Below are 27978 nucleotides of genomic sequence, written 5' to 3' on the forward strand. Positions count from 1 at the left end.
GAACTACAGCCCCCATGATGCAGCGGGAGTCCCGAGGCTTACGTCATGGGCTTGGGACGCCCCGGCGGTGAACTATCCCGCTTGAGACGCTTCTCCGGGCGCTGAGCCTACAGACCCGCTGACCCGTAAGGAGTGACAGGGACTAACCGCCTGAGTTCGGAGTCCATCGACTGACCAGGGCCAGGGCGGCGAACGTGCGGCGGCTAGTGACGTGCGAGTCCTCCCTCCTCCTCCCCCCTCTCTCGGGGTGGCGCCGTCTGGTGACGTTGGGGGTGATGGCCGCCGCGAGGCCGGGAAGGTGAAGGTGAGAGGGCGAGCGCGCCGGAGGGGTGGAGACCCGCCCGGCCCAACCCTGTGAGTCCTGAGCAGCCGGGCGGGGACTGGTGGGACGCTGGAACCCCGGGGGCTGTGGATCCGGGCAGGCGGGCGCCCCACGCCCCGGCCTCGTTGTGGGGCCCTCCGCGGCCCTGCGAGCAGGGGGCGGGACGCGGGTATCGGGACTGGGGGTGGGGTTCTTGAGGTTCCTCGTCTCCCCCGCCTTTCCATCCTTTGCGGCCACTTACCACCCCAGCCCTTTCGCCATTTCGTATCCAGTCTTCTGTATATGCCAGCATTTACTCAGCACGTAAGTGCCCAAGTTCACCACCATAGCGCCCTGCCCTCTCCCACTTTGGGCACTTACTGCACTCCTGTGCTGTCACCTACTTGTTGTTTGATTTCTCACCTGAAGGTAAGCCCCTTGAGGGCAGGTACTGTTTTACCCATCCCTAACTGTAGCGCCTAGCAACACGCAGGAGGACACAGAACGTGCCTAATAATTAGCTATTTGGATACCTGAAGCCAAAACTGCCCGTCCTCTGTATGTAATCCTTCATTGCCCTGTTCCTTTCATTTCTATCTTTCTTTTCTCCTCCCAGAAAGGCCTCTTGATTGTCACCCTTCCCACCAGCAATGGTGGAGTAAGGCAGCTCCAGGAAGTTAAAAACAAGTGTGCTTTGGAGTCAAAGGGAGGTGGTATCACAGTTTCTAGCTTGGCCACTTAACTAGCAGTCTCTAAATCTTTTAAGTATTTCAAGCTTCTGTTTGCCCCATAGAATTGAAAATTAAGTGAGCTATTTTACAGCATCTACATAGCCTTTCAATAAGTTCTACTTATTCCTCAACCCCACTATCCCATCTCTAGTCCTGAGTTCCACAGTCCTCAAGCCCAGTCTTTGGTCTCCTACCTCCTGTCCTCTCACTTCTCTGGACGTGCCTTTAGCAGGCTCCTGTGTCTCACCAGCATGTGGCTGACCACATGTTTGTGCATACCCAGGATTGTCCCCACCTGTGTATTGTGTTTTTCTCCAGGGCACTTCCCTCACATACCATCCTAGTGCAGGCAATGACTAAGCTTCCCTCAGGGATGAGTTTGTTTGGCTTTAAAATGGATTAAACATGTTTTGTGCACCTTTTTTTTTTTTTTTTTTAATTTGCTGCTTGTTGACATGTTCCTTTTCCTTTCCAATAAGTCGGAATTGGTGGAGTCGACACAGTAGCCAACCTCAATCTGAGAGACAGGACAGAGGAGAACTCAGATTCTTTTCATCTTTTTGACTCCAGCCATGCCCATGATGCCCAGCCTGTGAAGGTCTCTCACCATCCAAAAAGTAAGTGGTGGTTGTGACATCTGGCACCCTGGATCTGGGTTAAATGGCAAGGCGTGTGCTGTGCTGGCCATCCAGTGGCACGTGTCTTGGATGGGGTCGTCTTTGCACAGAGCTGGAGTTTTCCAATCTGTGTTGAAAAAAAAAAACAAACAACTGTATGTCCTTTCTACTTCCATGGAGGATTTCACTGGTGGCAGAGAGAGCCTGTTTACAGACTGAAAGTTTAGAAAGTGGCTGGAATCTTTGGGCTCCCTGAAGAATTAGTCTCTATCTGTCTCCCTTGTTCTCTGCTATGCTGGCTCCTCCCTCCCCCTCTCTGCTCAGCAGAGACTGGCTCCTTATCACAGCTCTTCTGAGAGTCTCCTCTGCTCCCTTTACCCTGTATACTCTTTTGTTTCAATTTCTCAGCTTCTCCTCTGTTCCAGTTGTGCCAGCAGACGATCCGTGGACCTATTTTATTTTCCCTGCTAGGAGTTGCTGTGCATAAAACTGGGTAAGGAGGTGGTGTGGATTCAGGGACTGTGCTTGGGATCCAAACACACCATGCAGTGAATTTTGTTACTGCTGTTCCCACATGCAAGATGCCTAATACTCCTCAACTAATAGCCTAGTTAGAGGCCAAGCATTTTTTCAGTTTAGAACAGGGTTTAGTTCTGGTCTTAGGCTAATACCTGTTAATACTGTGCCCCTAGCACTGTCTTGGGGTGGGAGAGGGAGAGTGCCAGGATGAATGAGGCTTTCCCCAAAGTATGTTCCTCAGGATTTTAAAAACTGTTACATAGAAGAAGAGTTTCTTTAGATAATTTGTGAAATGCTGCATTAAATACGGTTAAGCTAGTGTCTTTGTAACAGGCCTTCCTTTCCAAAGTCTTTGCTTTGGTCATGTGCTCTGATGGAGGCAGACCATGGTATATAGTGTTTTATAAATTTTTTCTACTATGGAACCCTGTTTATCTGGAGCGTTGGGTGTACTATATTTCTGTGGACCGCACTTTGGGAAATGCTTCTGTAAACTATCCGAAACCCTGACTTGAAGAGCACTTTGTGGCTGTCACAACAGCTTGAAGCATGCCATGTAATGTACAGCCGATAGTAGAGCTACTCTAACCCAGCTGTGCCTGGGGGACTGGCCCCACATGCTTGCGGTAAGCCCTGCAGTGAAGTAGGGACTATCAGGGCTTCCCAGGGGAGGAACAGGAACCCAGCTGCTTCCTACCACCCTGTAAGGGTAGGAATCCATCAGGCAAAGCCCCAAGGTAGTAGGGGCCCTGTCTTGGCTTGTGTGTGTGTATTATGCAACTTTGGTCCATTGGTGCACATATGTATGTCCGGCTTTGCTCTTTGAAGGATCAGATCCTGGAATCTGAAAGGTTTGTTCAACTGTCTTGGTTCCCTGAGCTCCAAACACTAGAAACAGATGATTTGCCAGAAGCTGCTTTTTAAGAAAAAAGTAGATTTGGGTATTCCAGGGATGGAAGGGTAAGAAGGCACTCCCATTAAGGGGCATTTACTAACTCATCCAGTTTCTCACAGTCATGGAGGAGGAAAGTAGAAATGGAAATAGGTCATGACTCTATCAGACTGTCTTTCTGGAAGCTCGTTGACGAGGAGTCAGTGTGGTTAAAAAAACAAAAGTCTGGTCAGGTTGCATGTCCTCTTTGGAGATGCCAAGGAAGGCTTGACAGAGGGGGTCACGCTAGAGTTGGGTCTAGAAGGACAGTAGGAATGTGCCAGATGGGTGAAGCAGCAACACAAACACGGAACCTCAGCTTGGGAGTTCACCAAGCTGGAGCAATCAGATGGTTCGGATGGGTTGAACGTAGGATCCATGGGAAAGGTTTGGGGTATGCCGCTGCAGGCCGGGGAATGGTGAGAGCGGGTCAGTTCCTGGACTGGTGCAACTCCGAGCAGATTCTTATAACCTTGAACCACTAAGCTTTGACTAACGTGCCTTTGAATCTTACACTTACTGAACACTAACACTTTTGGTTTCATATCCTTTGGGCTTGTCAGCAATGAACCAGAACTCAAAAGCACATGCTTCTAGACCCCCCCTGATCTCAAGGAACTTTCTGCCTGCAAGCAAGTCACTTCTGGGGCTGGGCATTGCTGATCCTCAGCCCTGAACAGACCTGTTCCCTGGATTGCCCATGGCAGTGGCGGGGAGCCCTGGGTGTGTTGGTGGAGCTGTCTCTTCCCTTCCCTGGAGGTGTTTGAGGGGAGAGTCATTTGATCTTGCTGCTTTATAACACATAAAACTACCTTTAAGTTTGTACTGTGTCCTCTTGAGTCTTCTCAGTCTGCGTGGCATCACACTTGTCATACACATGAAGAATTCAAGGCTCTGAGGTTAAGTAACCTGCCCAAGTTTGTGCGGCCCAGAAAGAGTACGATTTGAACCCAGCTCTGATTCCAGAATCTCATCTACCAGCTGTATCATGCCCCATCTCAGACCCCTTCTCTTCTCCTTTTGATGCTTTCCTCTTTTTGCACTCATTCCCTGTTTCTCTGAGAGCCTTACCTGCTGGGCCACGTGAATCCTGATTTGGTGCTTTGGAGGAGCCAGTGGTGTTTTCTTCCCAGTTTCCCTTCTCAGTTCTTTTGCCTCAGCAGTCCTTGACACGCGACCTCTGTGCTAAGAAAATCTCACAGTTGTGGTTTACTGAGGAGGGAGGTAGAAATGGACATACAGTTACTTGTGTCTCTTGTCTCCCTAGAAATCAGTAACAGAGTAATTTGTAGGTTTAAGTGAGACATGTGGGTCGATACTTCCCTGTGTGTCTGTCTGCCCACTCTTTGGGATGATTAGATCCTAAGAGCCAATTTTCAGTTGTTTTGCACTTTGTCTAGGTGTTCTTTCTGCTGCTCAGGGACATGTTCAGTACCCTTTGGCACCGTTGGGAAGTTTCTTGTGTGTGTTCACTCATGAGCCTCCTCATTTCCCAGAGGCGGTGAGCGCTGCATGCCAGCTCGGGCGAAGAGCTGGCGGTGCTGTGATGAGGGCGGCTGGGGAGGGAGTGGCCCACAAGAATCTGCAGGGTGTCGGAGCCGTAGCACCAGGCACACGCAGCTGGGCACACTCCCCCTTATCCTTGGAGGGGCCTTTTTCCTTTGACATCCAGGATCCGAGGGCTGTGCAGGGGAAGTACCTCCGTGCATGGTGGGAACTCGGGAGCAGTGTGCTTGTGGGACCAGAGATTCCCAGCCACATCCGGGTGCCGCCTTCTCTGGTCTGTCTGCCTCTCTGGGCTTTGACCAAAGATCTAGGACTTTGGAGTTAAGCTTCACAGTCCCTAACATATTATTACGACTTGAAAAATACAGGCTATAAAAATGTGTGTATGATGGAGGGCAAGAGAGCTGCCTACCCAAAAACAGACCGCTGAGAAACAGGTGTTCATAGTGCTTATCACAGAATGGTGGGGTTATGGATTTTTCCTTCGGTTTCCACATTTTTTACAGTGCACACATTTATAATGAAAGAGACCAATAAGTGTTTCTAAGTAGATAGAAGTAAACCTCTGTCACTTGAGCATCACCCTTTTCCACTCCTGACCACCACCAAAAATAAAAACAAAAAAACCTGTTAGGAATTACGGCATTGTGACCTGGACAGCAGCGTGGCCGGGGGTGGGGGGGTGGGGGGGTCATGGACCTTGAGCATCACTTCGCTTTCACTGCTTTCAGTATTCAGTGCTTTTTCTCAGGTGGGTGATGTGTAGGAAAGAAGTGAGATTTCCGTCACACTTTTCTGCCTAAGGCTGAGAGGAGGGCTTCTCATATGTCCTTTCACGATCCCTGCCTGACTCTCTGAGGTGGGGTGGGCAGGGCCTGTCATCGGTCAATAAGTGAGGATCAGCCAGCCCAAGGCTTCAACTCAGGGCCTTGGCTCCAACTCAGTGCCCACACCATGTCACAGGGAAACTGCCACATGTCCTCAGCCCTCCCTTCGTCCTCTTGAGGACACTGGTCTTCTCTTGCAGTGTCTGATCTAGTCCTGGAGGGCCCGTGCTCTTGATGGCCCCCAGAGCTAGCCCCAGACCCCCGACTGTGCCCTGTCATGGCCCTAGCAGAACGTCTGAGCTAGCAGAACGTCCGAGCATTCCCAGGTTACTCACCTTGTCTTCTCTTGCAGCGCGATGTCCCTGCTTTTCTCTCGGTGCAACTCCATTGTCACAGTCAAGAAGGACAAGAGACACATGGCTGAGGTGAATGCTTCCCCACTCAAGCACTTTGTCACTGCCAAGAAGAAGATCAATGGCATTTTTGAGCAGCTGGGGGCCTACATCCAGGAGAGTGCCACTTTCCTTGAAGGTGAGACAGGGCCTGCTGAGCTGGGCCCACTCCTCTGTCAGCTTCCGTATTTAGGTGGGAGGATTTGGGGGTGGGGAGGTAGAGCCTGGCTGTTGGGGAGCTCATGCCCAGATAGGTTGTCACCTTCAGCAGTCTTCTGCTCTTGGAATCAATGTGGAATTGGGCTCCAAGGAGATGGGGCCAGGAAAACAAGGGACCTATCATTTAGGAATTCTGCGTATTCTGTGTCATTGAATCATGAGGGGTCAGTGAATCTTACCCCCGTGTAGAAGACAACCAGACTGAGGTTTTGAGAATTGCTCAGTACCTTTAAGTGACACAGCAGGGCTGTTCCAGGTGTCTCTAAATCCGAAGCCCAGGTGTTTTCTTTGGCCTGGTTCTGGCCGCCATTTATACCAGGCCCTGTGTGGGTATGGGTTGTCCCTGACCAGGGTGTTCTTTCTCTGATATTTATAGTCAACGGGATTATGGATAGGAAACTTGCGTCACTGGCACCTTTCCCACTAGTTACTAATTTGAGCCTCGCCTCTGGTCCCTGCCCGATCAGCAGAGGAGGAAGGGTTCCCAGGGCCCCACTCAGTCAGTTGCCAACCCCAGCCTCTGGCTTTCTCAGCCCCACCCTCTAGAAGGCACACATTGGCTCCCATGTCTGGGATTGTCAGCAAAGACCCAGTAGCTGAGTCTTCCCTGCCTTGGTTTCCTTGTTTGTGAAAGAGGTGGTCAGGCAAGACCAGGGCTTTTTTTTAAATTCTGGTCTGCAAAACTCTCGATGTTCAGTGGAAGTGCCCCAGGGACACACTTCACCTTCTGCTTTCCACTAGAGAGGCCTGGCTTCTGGTTGGTTGGTTTACGTGACAGGCTGCTTCTTAAGGCTCCTTTTATAGAAAGGGAATATTTCCAGTACTGTGGTCTGAATGTTTGTATCACCCTGCCAAATTCACATGTTGGAATCCTAAGACCAAATGTGATGGGGTTAGGAGGTGGGGCCTTTGGGAGGTAATGAGGTCGTGATGGGGTAGTGCTCATGAATGAGATTAGCGCCCTTATAAAAGAGACCCCACAGAGCTCCCTAGCCCCCTTGCCACAAGAGGATAAGTGAGAAGTCTGATGGGAGAGGGCCCTCACCCGACTGGGCTAGCACCCTGCTGTGAGACTTGCAGCCGCCGGAACTGGGAGCAGTACATTTCTGGTTGAACGGGCCAGCCAGTCTTTGGTATTTCATTGGAGTAACCTGAGCAAACAAAGACTGAGAGTGGACTTTCTGTGCCCTACCCGAGTGAGGTGCTTGATGCAGAAGAAGGCATTCCCTACATATTTGTTGATTTAAAAATCTGAATTCTAAAGTTACAAGATTGGCAGTTGAAATTATTCCATCGTTACCCGTTTATTTGGCAATAGCTCGGGTGCACCTGGCACTGTGCGTGCAGAGATGGGGTGGACCAGCCACTCCTCCCAGAGCCCAGGCTGACCATTGGTGATGCTCTGAGCCACTTCCTTAGGTGGTGCTGTGGAGGGACACGTACTTAATGAAGGTGTTTATGTGCTGGCTTTAGGAATGGGTGGTTTGATTCCTTTTGTTGTGAGACTGTTGGTGGGCTGGAGGGGAAAGAGCTGGAGTGCTCCTGAGATGTGTTTGGGACTGCCCTGGCTTGGGGAGTGTATGGTGGCTGCCTTGGGACTGGACTCTAAAGACTTGTCGGTCCACTGGCAGTTTCTTTTATTTTTTATTTTATTTATTTTTTTAATAAAAATTTTATCCATTTGAGATAGGGCGAGAGGAGCGGGGAGAGAGAGCATGGGGGGGAAGGGGCAGAGGGAGAAGCAGGCTCCCCGCTGAGCAGGGAGCCCCATGTGGGACTCGATCCCAGGACTCTGGGATCATGACTGAGCCAGGCAGGCACCTCTGGGTGTTTCTTTTAAATATGGTCACGTGCTTGAGAGCCCAGCTTCCTTCCAGGTGCATTCCAGAGGCCACGCCCATGTGCCCTTATGAGGGAGGAATGGTGATAGGTCTGAGGCTGGGGTGACCAGTGGACCTGGGAGGGCTTGTTGGTTTGGCCGCTTCCTTGCATGGCATCATGTCGTCAGCCCAGTGGTTCACAAGTGTCTTAGTCTGCCTGGGCTGCCATGACAGAAATATCAGACACTAGGTAGCCTACAAGCAACAGAAACTGGTTGTCACAGTTCTGGAGGCTGGAAAGTCCAAAGTTCGGGCACCAGCAGATTCGGTGTTCTGTGAGGGCGAGCTTCCTGGACTGGTCTTTTCTCTGGCACATCCCTGGTAACAGAGTGGCAGAAGGAGTTAGCTAGCTGTTTGGGTCTCTGATACCGATGCCAGTCCCAGTCATGAGGGCTGCATGCATCGTGACCCATCCCACGGTGGGGGCATAAACATTCAGTCCATTGGCAGCGAGCGTGTGCCGAGGGGCCAGACATCCCTGTACTTGGGCCGGCCTTCCTGGCGCAAGTACCAGGTGGGATGGGGCAGCATCTTGCTCCGTTGCTCCCATCATTTGTTGTCCATCTGCCTGTCAAGGCCACTGGAGGAAAGCAGCGAGGTGATCCCAGTACCTGTTGGCTTAGCAAACACTGTGCACCTGCCGAGTGCTGGGACCCGACAGTTCAGCTCTCACGCGGGAGGTGATGCGGGTGAGCTCGGCAGTTACACCATGGTGAGGTGAGCGCTAAGGTCGGAGAAGTTCAGGGTGCTTTGGAAGCACAAACAGGGGACCTGACTCTGGTTGGGGGAGGCGGGGAAGGCTTCTGGGGGCTGTGCAGTCCATGCACTCAAGGCTAAGTGGGAAGGAGCCAGAGCACTCCAAGGCAGCACATGCGTGCAGGGAGGGGTTGGGGTGCACTGAGCAAAGCCCAGAGTCGTGGGGAAGCAGCGTGGTGCGGGTGGGGACGTGGTGAGGTGCCGTGTGAGATGGGGCTGGCAAGAGGCCCGGGTGGAGCAGGGAGGATCAGGAAGGGCCTTGTGAAGGTCCGCGGGGTCCCATTCCTGGTTCTGCCATTTACTGAGTGTGTGGCAGGGAAAGGACAAGGACTGAGTGAGATCGTGTTTGGAAGGCGGATCAGAACGGTGACTGGTAGGTAGTGAAAACCGTGTGTGTTAAGTGAAACACAGAAGTGATGGCCATAAACATTCGAGTGTTTGCTTTCTGTTAGTTCGTTCATTTTTTTAAAAATTTTATTTATTAGAAAGAGTGCAAGAATGAGCAAGGGGGGGCAGAGGGAGCGGCAAATGCAGGCACCCCACTGAGCAGGGAGCCCTGCATGGGGCTCAGTCCCAGGACTCAGGGATCACAACCCAAGCTGAAGGCAGACGCTTAACCAACTGAGCCACCCAGGCGCCCCTGAATTTTGTTTATTTAATCCTTGCCACAGTCGTAGGAGGTAGGCACTGCTGTTCTCTTTAAGATCAGGAGACTGACACTCTGGAAGGTTCGTTTGCCTGAGGTCACAAAGCTGGGAAGAGGGGAGCAGCAGCACTTGCCTTGCACTGGAACCCAGGCAGCCTTGCTTCCCAGCCTTGTTCTGAACTGCTGGGCCGCAGTCCCACGGCAGGATCCGGCCTTGGGCAGGCGGTGGCAGGGAGCCACGGTGGTGGACTCTGTCCCCCACAGGCGTTTGACCGTGGAGCTGCCCTGACCGTGCGGTGACTCGTTTTCAATCTCTGCCTCCAGACACTCACAGGAACGCGGAGCTGGACCCGGTTACGACAGAAGAGCAGGTTCTGGACGTCAAAGGCTACCTGTCCAAAGTGAGGGGCATCAGCGAGGTGCTGGCCCGGCGGCACATGAAAGTAGCTTTCTTTGGCCGGTGAGTCTGTGAAGCCCTCACGTGTTCTTCCTGAACAGGAGGGAGGGGGGCACTCATGCGGTCTCCCCGTCTCGGGTGGGAAGCAGCCGGCATGCCTCAGAGCGTATGGCTCTCCTCCTCCTCTTTCAGTTCTTAACTGTGGTAAAATACACATCACAGAAAGTTCACGATCGTAATCACGGTTAAGTGTATACGGTCCTGCAGCGCTTAGTACGTTCACGTTGTCACGCGACCATCACCACCACCCATCTCTAGAACGTCTTCGTCTTGCAAAACTGAACTCTGTCCCCGTTAAACGCTAACTCCTTGTTCTCCTCCCCAACCCCCCACCCCCGTCCCGGCCCCTGGCAGCCACCATTCTGCTTTCTGTCTATGAATTTGACTCTTCTGGGGACCTCGAGTAAGTGGACTCATACAGTATTTGTCCTTTTGTGACTGCCTCGTTCCCTGCGCATCACGTCCTCAAGGCTCATCGTGGCATGCCTCAGGATGTCCTTGCTTTTTAGGGCTGAGTGATACTCCATTGGGTGTATAGACCGTGTCTTGGTTATCCATTCATCCATAATGGACACTTGGGTTGCTTTTACTTTTTGGCTATTGTGAATCATGGTACATGAACGTGGGTGTACAAATCTCTGTTCGAGTCCTTACTTGCAGTTCTTCTGAGTATATGCACAGAAGCAGATTGCCTAGACCATATGGTAATTCTATTTGTAACTTTTTGAGGAACCACCATATTGTCCGTAGCGACTGCCCCATTTCACATCTCTACCGGGAGTGCACAGGGGTTCTAGTTTCTCCATATCCTCTTAACACTTGTTTTCTCTTTCTTTGATAATAGGCATCCTGATAGGTGTAAGGTGGAATCTCACTGGGGCTTGGTTTGCATTTCCCTATTAATTAGTGATACTGAGATCTTTTCTTGTGCTTATTGGCCATTTGTGTATCTTCTTTGGAGAAATGTCTGTTCAAGTCCTTTGCCCGTTTTAGATTGGGTTGCTTGTGGGTTTTGTGTTGAGTTGTAGGAGTTCTGTATATATTTCCGGATATGAACCTTACCAGGTGTGTGATTTGTAAATATTTTCTCCCATTCCGTGGGTTGCCTTTATACTCTGTTGACTGTGTCCTTTGCTGCGCAGAAATGTTTCATTTTGATGTCCCATTTACTGATTTTTACTTTTGTGCCTATACTTTTGGTGTCATATCCAAGAATTTGCCAAATCCAATGTCATGAGGATTTTCTTCTGTTTTCTTCCAAGAGTCTTACAGGTTTAGCCATCAGATGTCCTTGTTACGCTTTGAGGTCTAGTAGGTACTAGAGGTCTGGAGTGTTTCCCGCACCCCTGAGCAGTGCTGCAGCTCTCAGCAGACCCTGGGTATCGTGCAGGTGGAACTCAGCTCTGACATGGTCTACCCGGAGGGAGCATCAGTTCCTGTAGGTTAAGAGCCCGGTCCCACAAGACTGGCCTCCTTTCAGATGCTGTTGGGAAACCTGGGCTTCTGCCCCACTGGTGGTAGAACGGACCTTCCCGTGACTCCTCCTCAAGCTTGATTAATTTGTTAGAGCAGCTCACAGAGCTGGGGACACATTGACTTACGTTTACTGGTTTGCTCTGAAGGATACAGAACAACCCGGTGAAGAGGTACATAGGGTGAGGTCCAGAAGCACCACCCTCCACGCGTGTGGATGCCCTCATCAGCCCTGACACTCATCAGACCTCCTTGTTCAAGACTTTTCACGGAGTTGAATCCACAGCCCATTTTCCCTGAAGTAGGTGGGTGGGGCTGAAAGTTCCAGTCCTCTCATCATTTGGTCTTTCTGGTGACCAGCCCATTTTGAGACTATCTAAGGACCCCACCCTGCATCCCCTCATCAGCATAGACAGGTGTGCTCAAAAGGGGCTCCTGTGAATGACAAAAGACATTCCTTCCCATCACTTAGGAAATTCCAAGGATTTTAGGAGCTCAGTGCCAGGAACTGGGAGTAAAAAACAAATACGTTCCTCATTTTATCACAGTACCTTTAAAAAAGTTAAAATCTAATACAGGGAAAAGGCACCTGGACAGGTCGATGCTATACACACAGCAGTCAAGGCGGAGTCCTGCTCCTAATGACCCGTGAGGGGGAGGGGATGAGAGCGAGAGGGAATCTTTTTTTTTTTTTTTTTTTAATTTTATTTATTTGACAGAGAGACAGCCAGCGAGAGAGGGAACACAAGCAGGGGGAGTGGGAGAGGAAGAAGCAGGCTCCTAGCAGAGGAGCCTGATGTGGGGCTCGATCCCATAACGCCGGGATCACGCCCTGAGCCGAAGGCAGACGCTTAACCACTGTGCCACCCAGACGCCCCAACGAGAGGGAATCTTAAGCAGGCTCCACGCCCAGTGCAGAGCCTGACCCGGGGCTCAATCTTCATGTCTTGAGCTGGAACCAAGAGTCTGTGCTTCACGGACTGAGCCAGCCAGGTGCCCCTAGCCAAGAGGATTTTAAAGGGCTAGGGGTGGTTCATCAGTGAGAAGGTACAGGGGCCTCTAGCATTTCCTGATTCTCGGTAGATACAGTGGTGCCTGTTTATAGCTTTCATTGTTCAAGGGTTGTGCAAGAGGTCTAATTCCTGTTCTGTGACGTGTCAGGGCTTTCTGTTCTTCTAGAAAGGAATGTAAGGGTTTATGGATCTACACGGAGCGTTAGTAAATCAGTCACATGGACTTAAGAACCTCTGTTAAAGGTCACCGTGCTAGTTATGAGGATCGGGATGGCCCCAGCCTCAGGTGTGGCCCTCTATTCCTGGGGGCTGTCATTTCTTCATCCTAATCTCAGAGATCTGGCCCTCACCTCACTGGAATCTAGAAGAGGGGTGTGCTGGGCAAGAGCGCTCCAGTCATCTCCCCAGTGGTGACAGTTATCAGGGGACTGAAGGTGGGGCTTCACGGGTGAGGAGGAGCGTGATGGGAGAAGAGCAGCAAAGGGGCCTTTTGTGGAAAGCCAGGGACATTGGGGTCATTCAGCTGAGGTCACTTAGATTGAGGAAGACTGTCCCGGGGGTGAGCCCCTGGTTTCCAGTAGAAGCAGAGGGGGTTATCCCTCGGAGGTAGACAGGTAGTCTCCTTGGTGATGCTGAGGGGCTGCCAGTCAGCGGCGGGTGGGCTCAAGGACCCTTAAGTGTCTGCTCGCGGGTAGGCTTGCTGTGATGAACCGGGAGCACATCATGGGCACAGGCCAGAGGCGTTTGTCCATCCGTCCTCACGAACACGGAGCGTCCACTCTGCCTGTCGGGGTACCGGTGCCCCCGAGGAGAATGAGACTGGGCTTCTGGGCCGGCAGCCTCACTGTGGGAGCTGAAGTGCAGGTGTGGGGAGCTTCGCTGAGGGCCGGTCTCCCCGCACAGGACGAGCAACGGGAAGAGCACGGTGATCAATGCCATGCTCTGGGACAAAGTCCTGCCCTCTGGGATCGGCCACACCACCAACTGCTTCCTGCGGGTCGAGGGCACGGATGGTCACGAGGCCTTCCTCCTCACAGAGGGCTCGGAGGAGAAGCGGAGCGTCAAGGTGAGGGTGCTTTGGCGGGGACCGCACCAGCTGGAGCCGGCAGGCTCGGCCGGTGGCCCTGCGTGTGCTCGCGGCTTTAGAGCTTAGACCAACCAGGGCATCCCTTGTGAGCGGGCTGTCAGCACCTCAAGGGAGAGGGCAGTGCCCCCGCGGAGGGAGATGGGAAGCCCTGTTGGCGCTGAGCCGTTGAGGAGATGCCACAGCTTCGGGGAGAGTCGGGAGGCAGGAGGCTCCAGTTCCTTGTGGAATGCCAAGCAGGCCAGCCGGCCTCTCTCTGCCGTGAAGCGCGCCTGTGCCTCGTTTCCCGCACTGGCTGGGTGATTCTGAATCAACAGCTAGCGGCTTGTCTGTGTTTGTTTTTCTGAGAACCATTTGTGTTCCTGTTTGGGGCCAGACGCTGCTTTTGGTTCATAAAGAACTCATCGGTGCAGAATAACCGCAGCTTTAGGACAGCATCCAAGGAAGCAGCTTAAAGGGGAGTGAAGAATAGTGGTTTCTTACTGGCAGCTCCGTGCTCTTGGCTTTTCTGTGTGAAATGAAAGAAGAGGGGGTAGCAGGGCAGGCCACAGCATTGGGCCGCCACGCTGTGCGTGCCAAGCAGCACGGGCCGCCTGCTGCCTGGCAACTCTTCCTCAGCCCTGGCCTTTCTTTCTTTCCCTCCTCCCCCGTCAGACTGTGAACCAGCTGGCCCATGCCCTTCACCAGGACGAGCAGCTGCATGCTGGCAGCCTGGTGAGTGTGATGTGGCCCAACTCCAAGTGTCCGCTTCTGAAGGATGACCTCGTGCTGATGGACAGGTGAGAGGGGAAGAGCCTCCCTCGGAGGTCCAAACTGGGCAGTCCCCCAGTTTCTGGTTCTACATCATCCGGGCCAGGGTCCCCTGGGGCCTGTCATTGCTCTGCTTAAGTAGACCACCTTTCAGACTGGCTCAGCCAAACCCTCCTGTCTCCTGGATTTCCCAGGGGCTGGTTACTGTATCCATTGGTGTCAGTGGCCTGGAGAGGTCCCAGTGATGGTCTGTAAAGAGGGATGGGGGGATGCCCAAAAGTTAAGGAGTGTCTCAGCCTCGACCCAATGTTGGTGCATGTATTAGGGGTGGGAGCTGGTGGTGGTGGGATCCATGTGGTGTTTTATGTTTCTTGAAGGAACACTTTGGGGACAGGTTATAACTATCTTCGGAAGTATGTGCGGCACTTTAGTGGTTATGGGACTCGCGCATAAAATTTTACCTTAGTTATCTCCAAAGTGAAATTACAGATCGTTATTTTTATAAAAGTGGCACAAGGATGGAACAAAACACACCATCTCAATCAAGAAGAGTATGAAATGAAAAGTGAACCTCCCTCTGATAAAGGCCAGGCCCCCTTTCCCTCAGATCTAGAACTTCTTCCTCCTTTGCCTGGCTGCCTCCGGTCAAAGCATGAAGAGTAGGGCCCCTACTCTGTGTGCCTGTGTGCCTGATGTAGTTTGCCCCTTGCCCCTGTCACCTCTAGCCCTGGCATTGACGTCACCACAGAGCTGGACAGCTGGATTGACAAGTTTTGCCTGGACGCTGATGTGTTTGTGCTGGTGGCCAACTCAGAGTCCACGCTGATGCAGACGGTAGCCCCTCTTCCCCCTCTTCCTGTGCCCCTCGAACCCAGCTGAGCGGGAGGGGGTTGTGCGCTGACAGGGCCTTGCCGACACAGCCGCTCTTATACTGAGGTCTTTCCCCCATCAGGAGAAACAGTTCTTCCACAAGGTGAGTGAGCGCCTGTCCCGCCCGAACATCTTCATCCTGAACAACCGCTGGGATGCGTCTGCTTCAGAGCCTGAGTACATGGAAGAGGTGGGTGGCTCTTTATTCATCAGTTTGGGGAGTGCCACCCTGTGTGTCTACCCAGGGCCTCTTCGTGGGGTCCTGGGCCACATCAGGCCTCTGTGACAGAATTCATCACCGGATGGGGTCCCTGGGTGGCTCAGTCGTTAAGTGTCTGCCGTCAGCTCAGGGAGTGATCCCAGGGTCCTGGGATCGAGCCCCACATCAGGCTCTTCCGCTAGGAGCCTGCTTCTTCCTCTCCCACTCCCCCTGCTTGTGTTCCCTCTCTCGCTGGCTGTCTCTCTCTCTGTCGAATAAATAAATAAAATCTTAAAAAAAAAAAGGATTCATCACCAGAGGTTTCCAAAGTATTCCTCTGAGGGCTCTGAGAGCACTCTTTCCAGGTCCCCCATTCTGTTCCCCCGCTCCCTCTACTCTGCAGAGGCCACCGTTCAGGTCTGAAGAGCGTCCCCACAGCATCAGCTGCGCCCTTGTTTGAGGCCAGTGCTTGCTTCAGTTCATAAAGAATTAATCATTTTAGAGCAGGCTCAGCTTTCGGAAGCCATCCAGGAAAGAAGCTTAAAGGAGGACCGGAGAGGAATTGACCCTCACTCACGATTCCTAATTCTTTGCTTGTTCTGCATGAAAGGAAAGGAAAGAGAAAGGAGTAGTGGATTGGTAACATGGGATGGCGAGGCACGAAGCCGGCAGGCTGACGCCGGGCGGTGTGACCGGGAGGCCCCTCGCCTGTGAGGTGGATGTAACAGAGTTGTTGAAAGGAAGAAATCTAACATTGAGGAAAGCACCTGGCAGTAGAACCCTAAGATTTCAGAGCTAGACGAGATTTTCCGGTCACTCATTTTATAAACGATTTGTATTTTGGCTCCCTCATTCCTTTCCTTTTGGGGCACCAAAGTGAAACACTGTGCTGGTTCTAATGAGAGGCAGTTTGGGGCATGTTTAAGCTTTTTTTTTTTAATTAAAATTAAAAAAAAAAAATTTTAGTGCACGAGTCGGGGGAAGGGCAGAGGGAGAGGGAGAATCCCAAGCAGACTCCATGCTGAATGTGGAGCCTGACGCAGGGCTTGATCTCAGGACCCTGAGATCATGACCTGAGCTGAAATCCAGAGTTGGATGCTTAACCGACTGAGCCACCCAGGCGTTCCACATGTTTAAGCATTTCTGCTTGTATGTGCATAAAACAGCTGTGGCAACCTATACCCCAAGAAACCCCCATTGTGTTGGTTTTGGGGAGATTGGTGGCTGGAGAACAGGGATGGTGGGAGATGAGTTCGTGTGTGTGTGTGTGTGCGTGTTTGCACCTTTGGGATACTGAACCATGTGACTTTATTATATGACCTGTTCTTGAGAAGAGAGGCAGTTGGGGCTGTGGGCTCCATCAGGAGGGGCCCACCGGGACCCCACCGGTCACACCCATCTGCTTGGGCTTCAGGTGCGGCGGCAGCACATGGAACGTTGTACCAGCTTCCTGGTGGATGAGCTGGACGTGGTGGATCGAGGCCAGGCTGGAGACCGCATCTTCTTCGTGTCTGCCAAGGAGGTGCTCAATGCCAGGATCCAGAAGGCCCAGGGCATGCCTGAAGGAGGTGACGATGGAACAAACTTCTTCCTTTTCCCTGATGTTTGAGACAGTTGGTTTATGCTAAGTCAGCTGGTAGAAGATAGTTCTAAGAATGAGATGCTAAGAAGAGCCATGAGTGAGAAGCTCTTCGCTTCTCTGCCGGTGTTTTAAGCCCAGTGCCCGGTCAGATTGGCTTTGGGGGATTTCACCGTTTTCCTCTGCTGCGCAGTTATTTCCCAACTCACGTGGTGCAATTCTCCTAGGGGGCGCTCTTGCAGAAGGCTTTCAAGTGAGGATGTTTGAGTTTCAGAATTTTGAAAGGAGATTTGAGGTGAGCCCTTTGATTCCAGTATGTGGTTGTTCTGTGCCTTTCTAACACCCACCAGCCATGTCCCTGGCAGTGAATGCCAGAGCCTGGCCCGTGGCTGGTGGACCCTAGTGGCCTCTGCCTCGCTCAGCACCTCTTGTCTGTTCTAGGAGTGCATCTCCCAGTCTGCAGTGAAGACCAAATTTGAGCAGCACACAGTCCGCGCCAAGCAGATTGCAGAAGCCGTTCGTCTCATCATGGATTCCCTGCACATTGCGGCACAGGAGCAGCGGTAAGAACCCAAGACCGCGTGCCCGCAGAGGGCAGTGCTGGGAAATGATCACCTCCACCTGCCCCCACAGACGTGGTGGCAGAACTGAGTCTCTGGGCTGCCACGAGGCCCAGTTAGATCCACGTGGAGTAGCCTGGTGAGGACGGCCGTTGGGTATCTGGTTGTCCTCTGTGGTCTGTATGGTGGTCCCCTGAAATGCGGCCCCACAAGCCCATGTTGGAGGCCTCGGCCTAGTACCACACTGAGCACTGCAGCGTTTCTCAGAGCTTGAAGCAGGACATTTTTAACTTTTTTTTAAGATTTTATTTTATTTTAAGTAATCTCTACACCCAATGTGGGGCTTGAACTCATAACCCCGAGAATAAGAGTTGCATGTTCCACCAACTGAGCCTGCCAAGCACCCCCCCAGGGTATTTTTCTTCTTCTTCTTCTTCTTTTTAATATTTATTTGTTTGGGTGGGGAGGGGCAGACTTCCGGCAGAGGGCAGAGCCTAACTTGGGGCTCAATCTCAGGACCCAGAGACCATGACCTGAGCTGAAATCTAGAGTCAGACGCTCAACCGACTGAGCCACCCAGGCATCCTGCCCAGGACACGTTTTTTAAAAACGACGTTTTTTTTTGTAGAAATTTACACGTAGGAAAATACAGAGAATAATATAAAAACATCTTGCTTCCTTCGGCATTTGCTTTACGTTATCTTAAAGTTGAAATAAAACAAAAAACCCCATTAAGTACCCTTTGATTCTTCAGTCCCTGACCCGCTGTCATCCTACCCGTTCCTCAGATGCAGCCACACCCATGACTTTGGTGTGTAGCTGTCATCCATTTAAAAAGTACCTTCGCATAGATCCTGAAGAATCTGTAATGTTGCTTTGTCTGTGCCTTAAATACGGATGCGTGGTAGCGGGACTGTCCGTGTCAGTGCACCTTGTCTGTCTTTCTGCTCAGCCCTGGTTTTGCCCCCTACCCTGTCGATAACTTCGGGTTGGAGTTTGTGACTATAAACTGCCATAGACTATTCCCTTGGGGATATAGCTCCCCTTCCCGTGGATTTTTTTAAGTGACTATTTATTTAAGTGATCTCTGTCCCCAGCGTGGGGCTCGAACGCACAACCCTGAGATCAGGCATGGGACGCCCCCCCAACTGAGCCAGGCGCCCCTCCTGTGGGCTGATTTTTAGGGTGCGTTATTTTCCTGGTGCAAACCCTGCTGCAGGGGACACCGGTTCGCGTGTCCCCTTGTGCACAGTTGGGAGAATCTGGGAGGTGGCGCTGTTCCGTTTCGGGTGTGTGTGCGTTTTCAGTTTGCCCTGTTTTCCTTTGCCGCTCTCTGAAGCATCTGAACGTGCCCCCAGTCCCACCGGAAGCGTGTTGCTGGGACTCGGCTCTCCCCGGCCTCGGCAGCACTTGAGACTTGCTGATTTTTGTCAGGCCTCGGCCTGCCTAGAGTAGAACCTGTTTAATAGCGTCGGCCCGGTGACTAGTGAGGCTGAGCTTCTATTTCGTCTGCGAATGGGCAGAACTTGTCCTAAGCCCCCTGACAGCGCCTCTTCCGAGGTGGCGGACCTAAGAGCACGTGGCTGGCATCTGGGAGGGGGGAAAGCATGTCTCCAGGCGTGCGCGTGAGACTGCGGGGCCGCTGCTGGAGCACACGCAAGCTTCCCGGCATCCCCTTGCTTCTTCGCTGGCCTGTGCAGGGACCCACTCTTGAAACCAGCGTGCGCTCTTTCAGGGTTTACTGCCTGGAAATGCGGGAAGAGCGACAGGAGCGGCTGAGGTTTATTGACAAGCAGCTGGAGCTCCTGGCGCAGGACTACAAGCTTCGGATTAAGCAGATCACGGAGGAGGTCGAGAGGCAGGTAAGGAGCGGGGAGGAAGCACTCCGGGGAGATCTGGACCCCAAGTGGCATCCGGAGTGCTGGGAAGGTGAAAGAGTGCACGTCCTCATCCTGGGGGTTTCTCAGCCGTCCAAAGGAAGTTGTGGCCCTGACTTAAGTGCACAGTACCCACCCCCCTACCCCCCTGGGACTCCCTGGTCTGCTCTGTGACCCTGGGCCAGTCCCCGTCCTCCTGGCCTCCCCTCCACATCTCCGATGAGCGTTCGCTCGCCCGCCTGTAACATCACTTCTCCCTCAGAAGCTTTCCTGCTTAAGTGAGCTGAGGAGCCTGCTGGCTCGCAGGGGAGCTTGTGCGGTCTGTGAGAGACGCTGCAGGATGGAGCTGTGCTCGCCCTCCGTGCCTCACGGTGTGCCTCGTTGTCCCGCAGGTGTCCACCGCGATGGCGGAAGAGATCAGGCGCCTCTCCGTGCTGGTGGACGAATACCAGATGGATTTCCACCCTTCCCCAGTGGTTCTCAAGGTCTACAAGAACGTGAGTCGTCAAGCGGCAGGTGTTCTGCACTCACCTCCGTCCCTTTTGGCTACGGTGGACTCGTAGCCCCGCAGGACAGTGATTCAGCCCCTGCTGGTCTGGGTCCGGGCCCCTCAGCGTGGGGGACAGGACCCAGGCTTCACTCAGCATTCCGCAGTCACCTGCGGGTACGGACTGACCAGCCTCAGGTTTTTCCCTCCCCGGAAGGCTCCCGACAGTCGTGCTGCCTCTGCTGCTCTTCACCTCTCCCTTCTGCTTGCAGGAGCTGCACCGCCACATAGAGGAGGGACTGGGCCGGAACATGTCCGACCGCTGCTCCACCGCCATCACCAGCTCCCTGCAGACCATGCAGCAGGACATGATAGGTCAGTGCTGCGGACGGCTTTGCGCTGCCCGGAGGTCCGCTTTGGAGGCCCGTCCGCAGAAATAACGGCCTTTCCTCGTCTGTCCCCTTTGATGCTGAGTTAGTTCCAGACCCTCAGGTTCTTGGGGGCTGTTGTGCTTTCATTGCACACACGCTCCAGGAGCCGTCTTGGGTGACCCCATGGGACCGTCCCAGGCTGAGGGCCTGGGCTGTCCTGAGAGTCACACGGGGCATAAAGGTCAGTAGGTCTAGGGCCTCGGTGCACAGAGCCCTGGGGAGCGCTGTCCTGTCTGTCTGAGGGAGGCACTTGCAGCCCTATGGGCCCGCTCCTGCCAGGAACCGTCAGCAGCCTCGGCGGTGGCCGGAGTGGCCTCCGTTCCAAGGCTGGGCACTGGTGTGGCACTGGGCCGAGCTGATGGGCCTTCTCATTTCTGCTCCCTACAGATGGTTTGAAACCCCTCCTTCCTGCGTCCGTGCGGAGTCAGATAGACATGCTGGTCCCTCGGCAGTGCTTCTCCCTCAGCTATGACCTGAACTGTGACAAGCTGTGTGCTGACTTCCAGGAGGACATCGAGTTCCATTTTTCTCTCGGGTGGACCATGCTGGTGAATAGGTTCTTGGGCCCTAAGAACAGCCGCCGGGCCTTGATGGGCTACAATGACCAGGCAAGCAGCGTCCCTCCCCCTCGGGCCTCACTGGAGGCCCGTCTGCACCTGCCTGCAGACACAGGGCTGGTTCGGACAGGGCTTTCCTGTGGTAACGGCCGTGGCGCCTCTGCTGCCCCACAGCGCGCTGCGGTTCCAGGTTTTACCGCAGATCAGTCAGGTCTTAGCCTAAGCACCGATGGTTGTGAAATTGAAAATGTGAGCTGAAGTTTTTTCTCTAATATATGTTTTTTTGTGTTTTTTTTTTTTAGATTTTATTTATTCATTTGACAGAGATAGAGACAGCCAGCAAGAGAGGGAACACAGGCAGGGGGAGTGGGAGAGGAAGAAGCAGGCTCCCAGCGGAGGAGCCTGATGGGGGGGCTTGATCCCAGGACTCCGGGATCACGCCCTGAGCCGAAGGCAGATGCTTAACGACTGAGCCACCCAGGCACCCCTTTCTCTAATATGTGTTAAAATAAGTGTGTGACTATTAAATATAGAAGATTTAAGTGTGCCCATGTGGCACCATTTCCCAATTCAGATTTTAAACCATTCCTGTCCATACCACTTGAATTATCGTGTGTACTGTTCCCGGTGCCCATCCCACACTTGGCGGGAAGGCCAGTGCTCACATTTTGTGGGGTCCCCCAGGGCTGCCCTTGGGGTGGCATGTCTGTTACGAAGGCTAAATTCTTCCTGGCTGCATGCAAAGCTTACTTGGTTTTTTTTCCTTTTGGAAACCGCAGAGCCACGCTGCGTCGCTGTTCCCAGCCTCCAGGCCCTGAGGCTCACCAAGCGTTCTGTTGAATGAGAGACTTGCAACACCCTTCTTACCCTCTTGGTTGTTTCTCTTCAGGTGCAGCGCCCTGTCCCTCTGACGCCAGCCAACCCCAGCATGCCCCCACTGCCGCAGGGCTCCCTCACCCAAGAAGAGCTCATGGTTTCCATGGTCACCGGCCTAGCCTCCCTGACGTCCAGGACCTCCATGGGCATTCTCGTTGTTGGAGGCGTGGTCAGTGACAAGCCCTGCCCGGGAAGGCTGGGGGCAGGCGGGCGGGGGCTGAGGGGCACAGTCCTGATGGGGGTCCCTGTGTTGGCCCTGTGCGTCACAGTGGGCACGGCGGTGGTTTCATGGCCACCAGCGACTGTTCACAGTGGTCTCATGGGGAACTGTGCACAGCCTGAGCCTAAGCTTCAGTGTGTTTTCCTTGACTTCTTTAAGTCTCATTCCACTAACAACGAGGTTTAGACAACACCAGTCCTGTCTTAGAGAGGAGGAACGTCTCATTGGCTTGCCAAAGACAGAGTTAGGATCAGAACTCTGATCTCAAGGCCATGTTTGTCCCCGATGGAGCCCATGCTATATGATGGGCAGGGAAGAGACCTGAGAAATGGACAAAGCTGGGTTCTAGATAGGTGGGTGTGGCCAGGAGCTTCTCATAGGTGAGGAAGCCGAGAGCAAAACCTGCAAGGGTTTAAGACAAAAGAGCCCAGGCCGAGCCTTGAACCCTTGTCTGTCTATCTCCTGGTTTTTTTGCCCTTCCTTTCCACCCCAAGGCCTGAGATCACTGCCTTCTTGATAGCTGGGGTGCTCCCCACATCCTGACCCAAGACAAGCTGCAGCCAGAATAGGTAATATGTTGAGTTTTCCTAACAATGCAGCCTTGCTTTCTCGGCCATGGTCTTCTGAGCTATACGGGCGTCACACATGTGACGGTAACAAAACTGCCAGGAGTCGTACTCAGAGTCGTACTCGGCGTGGAGGGCTGGGAGGGCACAGATTGAGGCCCCTTGCCATCCCTCTCTGCAGTTGGTGTGTGCTGTGCTGCTTTATTCATAGACGATGACCTGGCAGAGGGTCACTAGCTCAGACGCTGATACTTGATGGTCATGTGACCCTCTGAAATACCCCTTTTTTCTCCCGAACAACCCTGTGAGTTGATTGGAGGCCATTATGCCTCTATTGGGAAGAATGAGTGTAAAGAAACTTGCCCAAGTGGCAGGCAGGCAGACAGCACTGAAGCCTTGATTTCTGGCTCCATGACCGGTGCTCTTTGACCATAACCACACCGCCTTGAACCACAGTATTACAACAGACCCACGGAAGCCACCCGCCGAGGAACGAAATGCAGAATTCTACTTGTCAGTGCCACTGGAGGGGACTGTCACGTTAGAGCATGCCCATGTCATCTTGAAGAATTCTGAGTGTCTGGGTCTATGCTTCTGGTCTAACACCACCTTCCCTACGCCCTGTCCCCCCCCCCCCAACCTTCTTTGCACGAGTTACGTCACATGGCCAACACTAAGTGACCCTTGTTTCTGAACTGGGACCCTTGGGCAAGTCCGGGCGGTGACAGCCGAGAGGGTGGGCAGTGGGATGGCAGAGAGTCTGCTGCGGCTCATCACTGTGCCTCTGCAGGTGTGGAAGGCTGTGGGCTGGCGGCTCATCGCCCTGTCTTTTGGGCTCTATGGCCTCCTGTATGTCTACGAGCGTCTGACCTGGACCACCAAGGCCAAGGAAAGGGCCTTCAAGCGCCAGTTTGTAGAGTACGCCAGCGAGAAGCTGCAGCTCATCATCAGCTATACCGGCTCCAACTGCAGCCACCAAGTCCAGCAGTGAGTGGCCCGCCCGCGCCGAGGGGCCACTGCCGGCTCCTGTGGTTCAGGACTTCCTCTAGCTTCCCTTTGGCCCTGGCCTGGAAACCACTGGGTCCTGAGCACCGTCTGCCGGTGGCCTTCAGTTGTGCAGTGTCGGCTTTGAGACCAGGGACGGGGAGAGGGGTCTTTCCAGGGACACCTTATGTCCTGGACTGGGACCAAGTAGGCCTCTGTTCCCTTAAGGAAGGAGGTTATGGGAAGACAAGGGACGTTATTTGTAGCTTTTATTAAAGGTTGCCCTGAAGGGCTTGGTTTATACGCAGGGCTTTAAAATGCTAAGCCATAGGTCTGTCTTTCTGGCATTGCTTTGGGCAGCCGGGGCTGGCTGGCTGGCCTGGCTGCTGGATGGGGGTGCTGGCCTGCCTGCCTTACATTGCTGCGTGGCAGGCCCCTTGCTAGGCACTTGGCACCTAATTTTTCATTTTCTCTATGAACCTTTGAAGTAGACGTTTTTTTTGGCATCTTTTCTTTCCAAATGGGGAAACTGAGACTGGAAGAGTCGTCCCTTTCCCCTGCCACTGGGTGATTAGCAGCAGAGCTGGCATCTGAATCGTGGCCTGTCGTGCCCCAGCCAGGGTGCTCCTGGCTTTCTCCCTGTGGTGATGCTGAGTGGGGGGTGGCTGTGACGTCCACGGTCTCGGCGGGGGGCGGGGAGGATTCCGCCACACTGGGGTGGCGCAGGGCAGAGCTGCCAACGGCTGACACACGGACTGCCCTGCGCTCGGTGGGATTTAGCCAGCGACGGTGTTCTGCAGAACAGCCTCGCGGCCCAGTCGATCCTGACTCTCTCCCCCGCCCAGGGAGCTGTCTGGGACCTTTGCTCATCTGTGCCAGCAAGTCGATGTCACCCGGGAGAACCTGGAGCAGGAAATTGCCGCCATGAACAAGAAAATTGAGGTTCTCAATTCACTTCAGAGCAAAGCCAAACTGCTCAGGTGAGGTCGGCGGGGGTGGCCAGAGGAGGTGGGCTCCGGTGCGTGGCCCAGGCGCTGTGGGCGCGTCTGCGTCTTGTGCATGGACGCGAACCTCGCGTGTCTGTGAGAGGTTAGATGGCACGCCGCTGGAGGTTCGAGACATAGGGTCTCCGCCCTTCAGACGCTTGCAGTCGGGACTGTGGTGGCAGTGGAGGAACCGAGCCGTATGGTTCCGTGAAGTCTAGCTCACGGGCCCCTCCTCCTTAGCCGCACATGGCTGGCATCCCTCCAGGCTCGTGTAACCCATGTCCTTTTTCTTTTTTTAAAGATTTCATTTATTTATTTGACAGAGAGAGACAGCCAGTGAGAGAGAGAACACAAGCAGGGGGAGTGGGAGAGGAAGAAGCAGGCTCCCAGCGGAGGAGCCTGATGTGGGGCTCGATCCCAGAACGCTGGGATCATGCCCTGAGCCAAAGGCAGACACTTAACGACTGAGCCACCCAGGCGCCCCCCGTGTCCTTTTTCTAAAAGGGAAAATTGGGGCCTCCAGAAGTTAAGTACATTTGTCTGGGGCCCCATAGGAGATGGTCAGGCCACGAGTAGAAGATTCCAGGCATGCGCCGTCCCAACGGTCTGTGACAGTCTGCACGTCGATTATCTTTCATTGTCTACTGTGTGCTGGGGACTCGGGGCTAGACCTGCCAGACGCTTTACTCCATTTCTCTCTAAGCTCGGGGAAGGGGGTAGGTCAGCATTTTTACCCACAGGAGAGCTGGGTAGGCAGCTGGTGACTGGCAGGGCCCACGCTGGCACCCAGACCCAGGTGGGGTCCCTGTTGAAAGAGCTTCTGTCCGTGCTTTGCTGGAGAGATGCCTCTGAGGAGCAGGAGGCCTGGGTTCTGGCCCCGGCGCTCGTGTTCGGGCCGGTCACGGAGCTTTCTCCGTGTTTTCATTTGTAAAACGGAGCAGAATTTCACGACGGAGCCACAGAGCTGAACCGAAAAGTGCTGTGCAAAGGTCCTCGGCCCGCTCAGCCCAAGATAACATCAGCACACGGGTACCCTGTGCTTCCTGCCCCCGCTGGTGACGTCAGCGCCAGCCCCCTTGGCAACTAGTGGACTTTCCCTCCCTGACGGTGCAGATGTGCCCTCCCCGCCCACCAGCCTGGCTCAGGCCTTCTCTAGGGACACATGGGATGTCTCACGGAGGTGGTGGTGGGGGCGTGTGTGGTGGAGGGTGTCTGCTCCCTCTGCTGCTCGTCACCAACGGGGACAGGGGGTACCTGTAAGGGCTGCGTATCCAGCAGCCCAACCCCTCACCGATGGGCAGGAAAACTGAGTTCCGGACAGTTCGGGGACTTGCCTGTGGTCAGGGGAAGCCAGCATAGGGCTTGAGCGTCAGGAAAGCCTGACTTTTGGCTCCACCGTGACAGTGTGACTCTAGGAAGTTACGTAACCTCTTTGGGCCTCTTTTCCTTTTCTTTGCAGCGGGGGTGATCAGAGGAGTAAACGAGGCTACACGTCAAGCGTCCTTAGCATAGCACGCTTGGCCTGTCACTCTATCGCCTGTGATCAGCGCTGAGTGTTGCAAAATTCCTTTCTCCGCAGGAATAAAGCCGGTTGGTTGGACAGCGAGCTCAACATGTTCACGCACCAGTACCTGCAGCCCAGCAGATAGTGGGCCGCCGCGAGCCAGAGCCCGCGTGGAGAAGGGCAGTGCCGCCAGCCGTGTGGGCCTCCCACTGGAGCGACGTGCAGCTCCTGCCCGTGGCTGCCACCGTGAGAGCGAAAGCGCACCCACCCCACCCCCCGTCTCATACCATTTTGAGCCCTTAATCGCTAGGTTTTTTTTTTTCCTCCCCCTTTGCCTGCTGTTGCAGGAAGATCTGGCTCATACCCCTAAAGGAGACTTTTTTAATGACGACTGTGGACAGCATGGTACCAAGGAGTCGAGTCTTTGCTTTGTCAGGTGCACTTGACTGAGACTCATTTGAGTGCTTGACAAGGTCTTGGGATCTGCCCGCACTGCAGAATGCCTGGTTGGAGCCTCTAAGGGTACCAGGCAGACCCCCTTCTCTGGCCAACACTAACACCGACCCGAGCGTACCCGCCTGCCACGCACTCCAGCACCCCTGCAGAGAAAGGCTGTCTTAGGGAGGGTTGAGTTTTCTTCCCAGGTTGCATTGGAACATGTTCCAGAAAGGCCGAGTCCGTCCCAGAAGGGCTGTTCCCTGTGTGTGTGTCAAGTTTGGCCCTTCAGCTTGTGTGCTTCTCTCCTTCAGCAGAGCATTTCAGACACATCTTGGAGGTGGGGCTTGCCTTGGGTAGTAGGCTGAGGCAGGCCTGGTGCCATGGGGGGTGGGAAAGATGTTGCAGAAGTGACTGGAGTCAGAGTGGCCGAGGGGAGGGGCTGTGTGGAGAGAGCAGGTAGCTGGTTCCATGATGGGGAGGGGCTTGGCCTCCCTCCTCTTCACTGTGTCCCTTGTTCTGGTTTGGGTCCTTAGCCCGTGTAGTCTGGTTTTATTGTTGGTCAGAGGTGGTTTGGTCCAGAGTGTTCAAGGACGTAGCCGAAGGAAAGATGGGAGAGGGAGGGGGCTGGAGAATGTGGAGTCCACGGAAAACAGGGCCTTCTGTTTGACCTTACCCTGTGAGGGGCTCACAGGGTCTGAGAGCCCACTCTGTTAGCTTGATTGCATCCCTGTTAGGTTCCTTAAGAAGCGCTCCCACTCCTTCCTTGGCCCAGGCTGCCCTTGGCCACCGGTCCTCTGGACTGTCTCCTGTGCCAGTGAGCCTGCGGGAGACCCTGCAGCCGTCCTCCAGTCCTCCCATCCTCCCTGATCCCCAGAGCCTCTTACTGACCCTCACCTGGCCTCGTGTTGACTTGGAGAAATGTTTCCTATTGAGTTTGGGATTGTTTCTGGTTGAAGTGGGGACGGGTTCCTGTCTTCAAGCTGTGAACTGGGGCAAGCAGCCTTTGCAGTTCAGGTCAGAGAACTTCCTAGAAACCAGCAGGTCCTCTCTCCCAGAAAGAGGTGGGGCTCAGGCAGAGAGGTGGGGCTTGTCCTCTTGAACCCCCCCTGTCCCCCCCCCCGCCCGCCCTCCAGCTTCCGGGAAATGAGTTGGTGGCCTGTGCTCACTGGTGGGTGGCCGTGCGGGTGGCATCCTGTCCAGGTGCCCGCTGGTCTTTCAGACCTTTAGCGCGCCTGCTGTGTGGCACCAAGTGGCGGACCTTGCCTAGACCGCTGCACGGCAGGAGGACGTTCTGAGCTTTTTGCCAGGCCTAGATGGTGGTCCTTTCACAGTGTGTCAGGAGAAATCAGTGTCACACGATTCCAGTGAATTTTGTGCTTTTGGGGGGAAAAGAAATTATTTAATAACTAAACATGAATTTTTTTGAATGTAGCCCCTGGGCAATGAATGGAATTTTGAGTTTCTTATACAGTAAGTAAAATTAAATTTATCCCGCGGAAGGAAAGACTCTGACAGAAGTGTGGCAAAAAGCACTTTAATTTAATGCTGCTAACTTTGTTCTCTGGTTTTATGTTCATTTGCTGGAGTGTGAGACGTGCTTGACACAGTGAGTTTTTTCTCTGCTGTATTTAAGGTGATCTATTTGCCTGAATTATTCCTGTATCATTGCTAATAATATCGGCACTAAAATAAAACCTAGTTGGAAACACTTTGTGGGAGCTCAGTTTACTGTTCTTAGGCAA

The 27978-nt window shown here is 53.6% G+C and overlaps 1 protein-coding gene across 5 annotated transcripts; it reads left to right on the forward strand.

The window, feature by feature from the left end:
• MFN2 (mitofusin 2) lies at positions 1 to 27945 on the forward strand. 5 transcript variants are annotated; one of them, XM_026519818.4, is made up of 19 exons: positions 1 to 304; positions 1512 to 1649; positions 5785 to 5963; positions 9650 to 9785; positions 13172 to 13334; positions 14007 to 14131; positions 14828 to 14936; positions 15055 to 15162; positions 16586 to 16739; positions 16978 to 17045; positions 17192 to 17313; positions 19046 to 19172; positions 19580 to 19684; positions 19947 to 20049; positions 20493 to 20713; positions 21552 to 21707; positions 23115 to 23311; positions 24154 to 24288; positions 25874 to 27945. In XM_026519818.4, the coding sequence occupies exons 3-19, from the start codon at positions 5789 to 5791 to the stop codon at positions 25941 to 25943; spliced, it is 2274 nt and encodes a 757-aa protein (XP_026375603.1). In that variant the 5' UTR covers positions 1 to 304; positions 1512 to 1649; positions 5785 to 5788; the 3' UTR covers positions 25944 to 27945. The 5 variants fall into 5 exon arrangements, with proteins under 5 accessions (XP_026375603.1, XP_048077649.1, XP_048077650.1 ...); XM_048221692.2 differs by having other exon boundaries at positions 249 to 354; XM_048221693.2 differs by lacking the exon at positions 1 to 304 and adding an exon at positions 377 to 625.
• The last annotated feature ends 33 nt before the right edge of the window (positions 27946 to 27978 follow it).

This window comes from Ursus arctos, unplaced genomic scaffold (genome assembly GCF_023065955.2).
Source record: "Ursus arctos isolate Adak ecotype North America unplaced genomic scaffold, UrsArc2.0 scaffold_32, whole genome shotgun sequence".
Lineage (NCBI taxonomy): Eukaryota > Metazoa > Chordata > Mammalia > Carnivora > Ursidae > Ursus > Ursus arctos.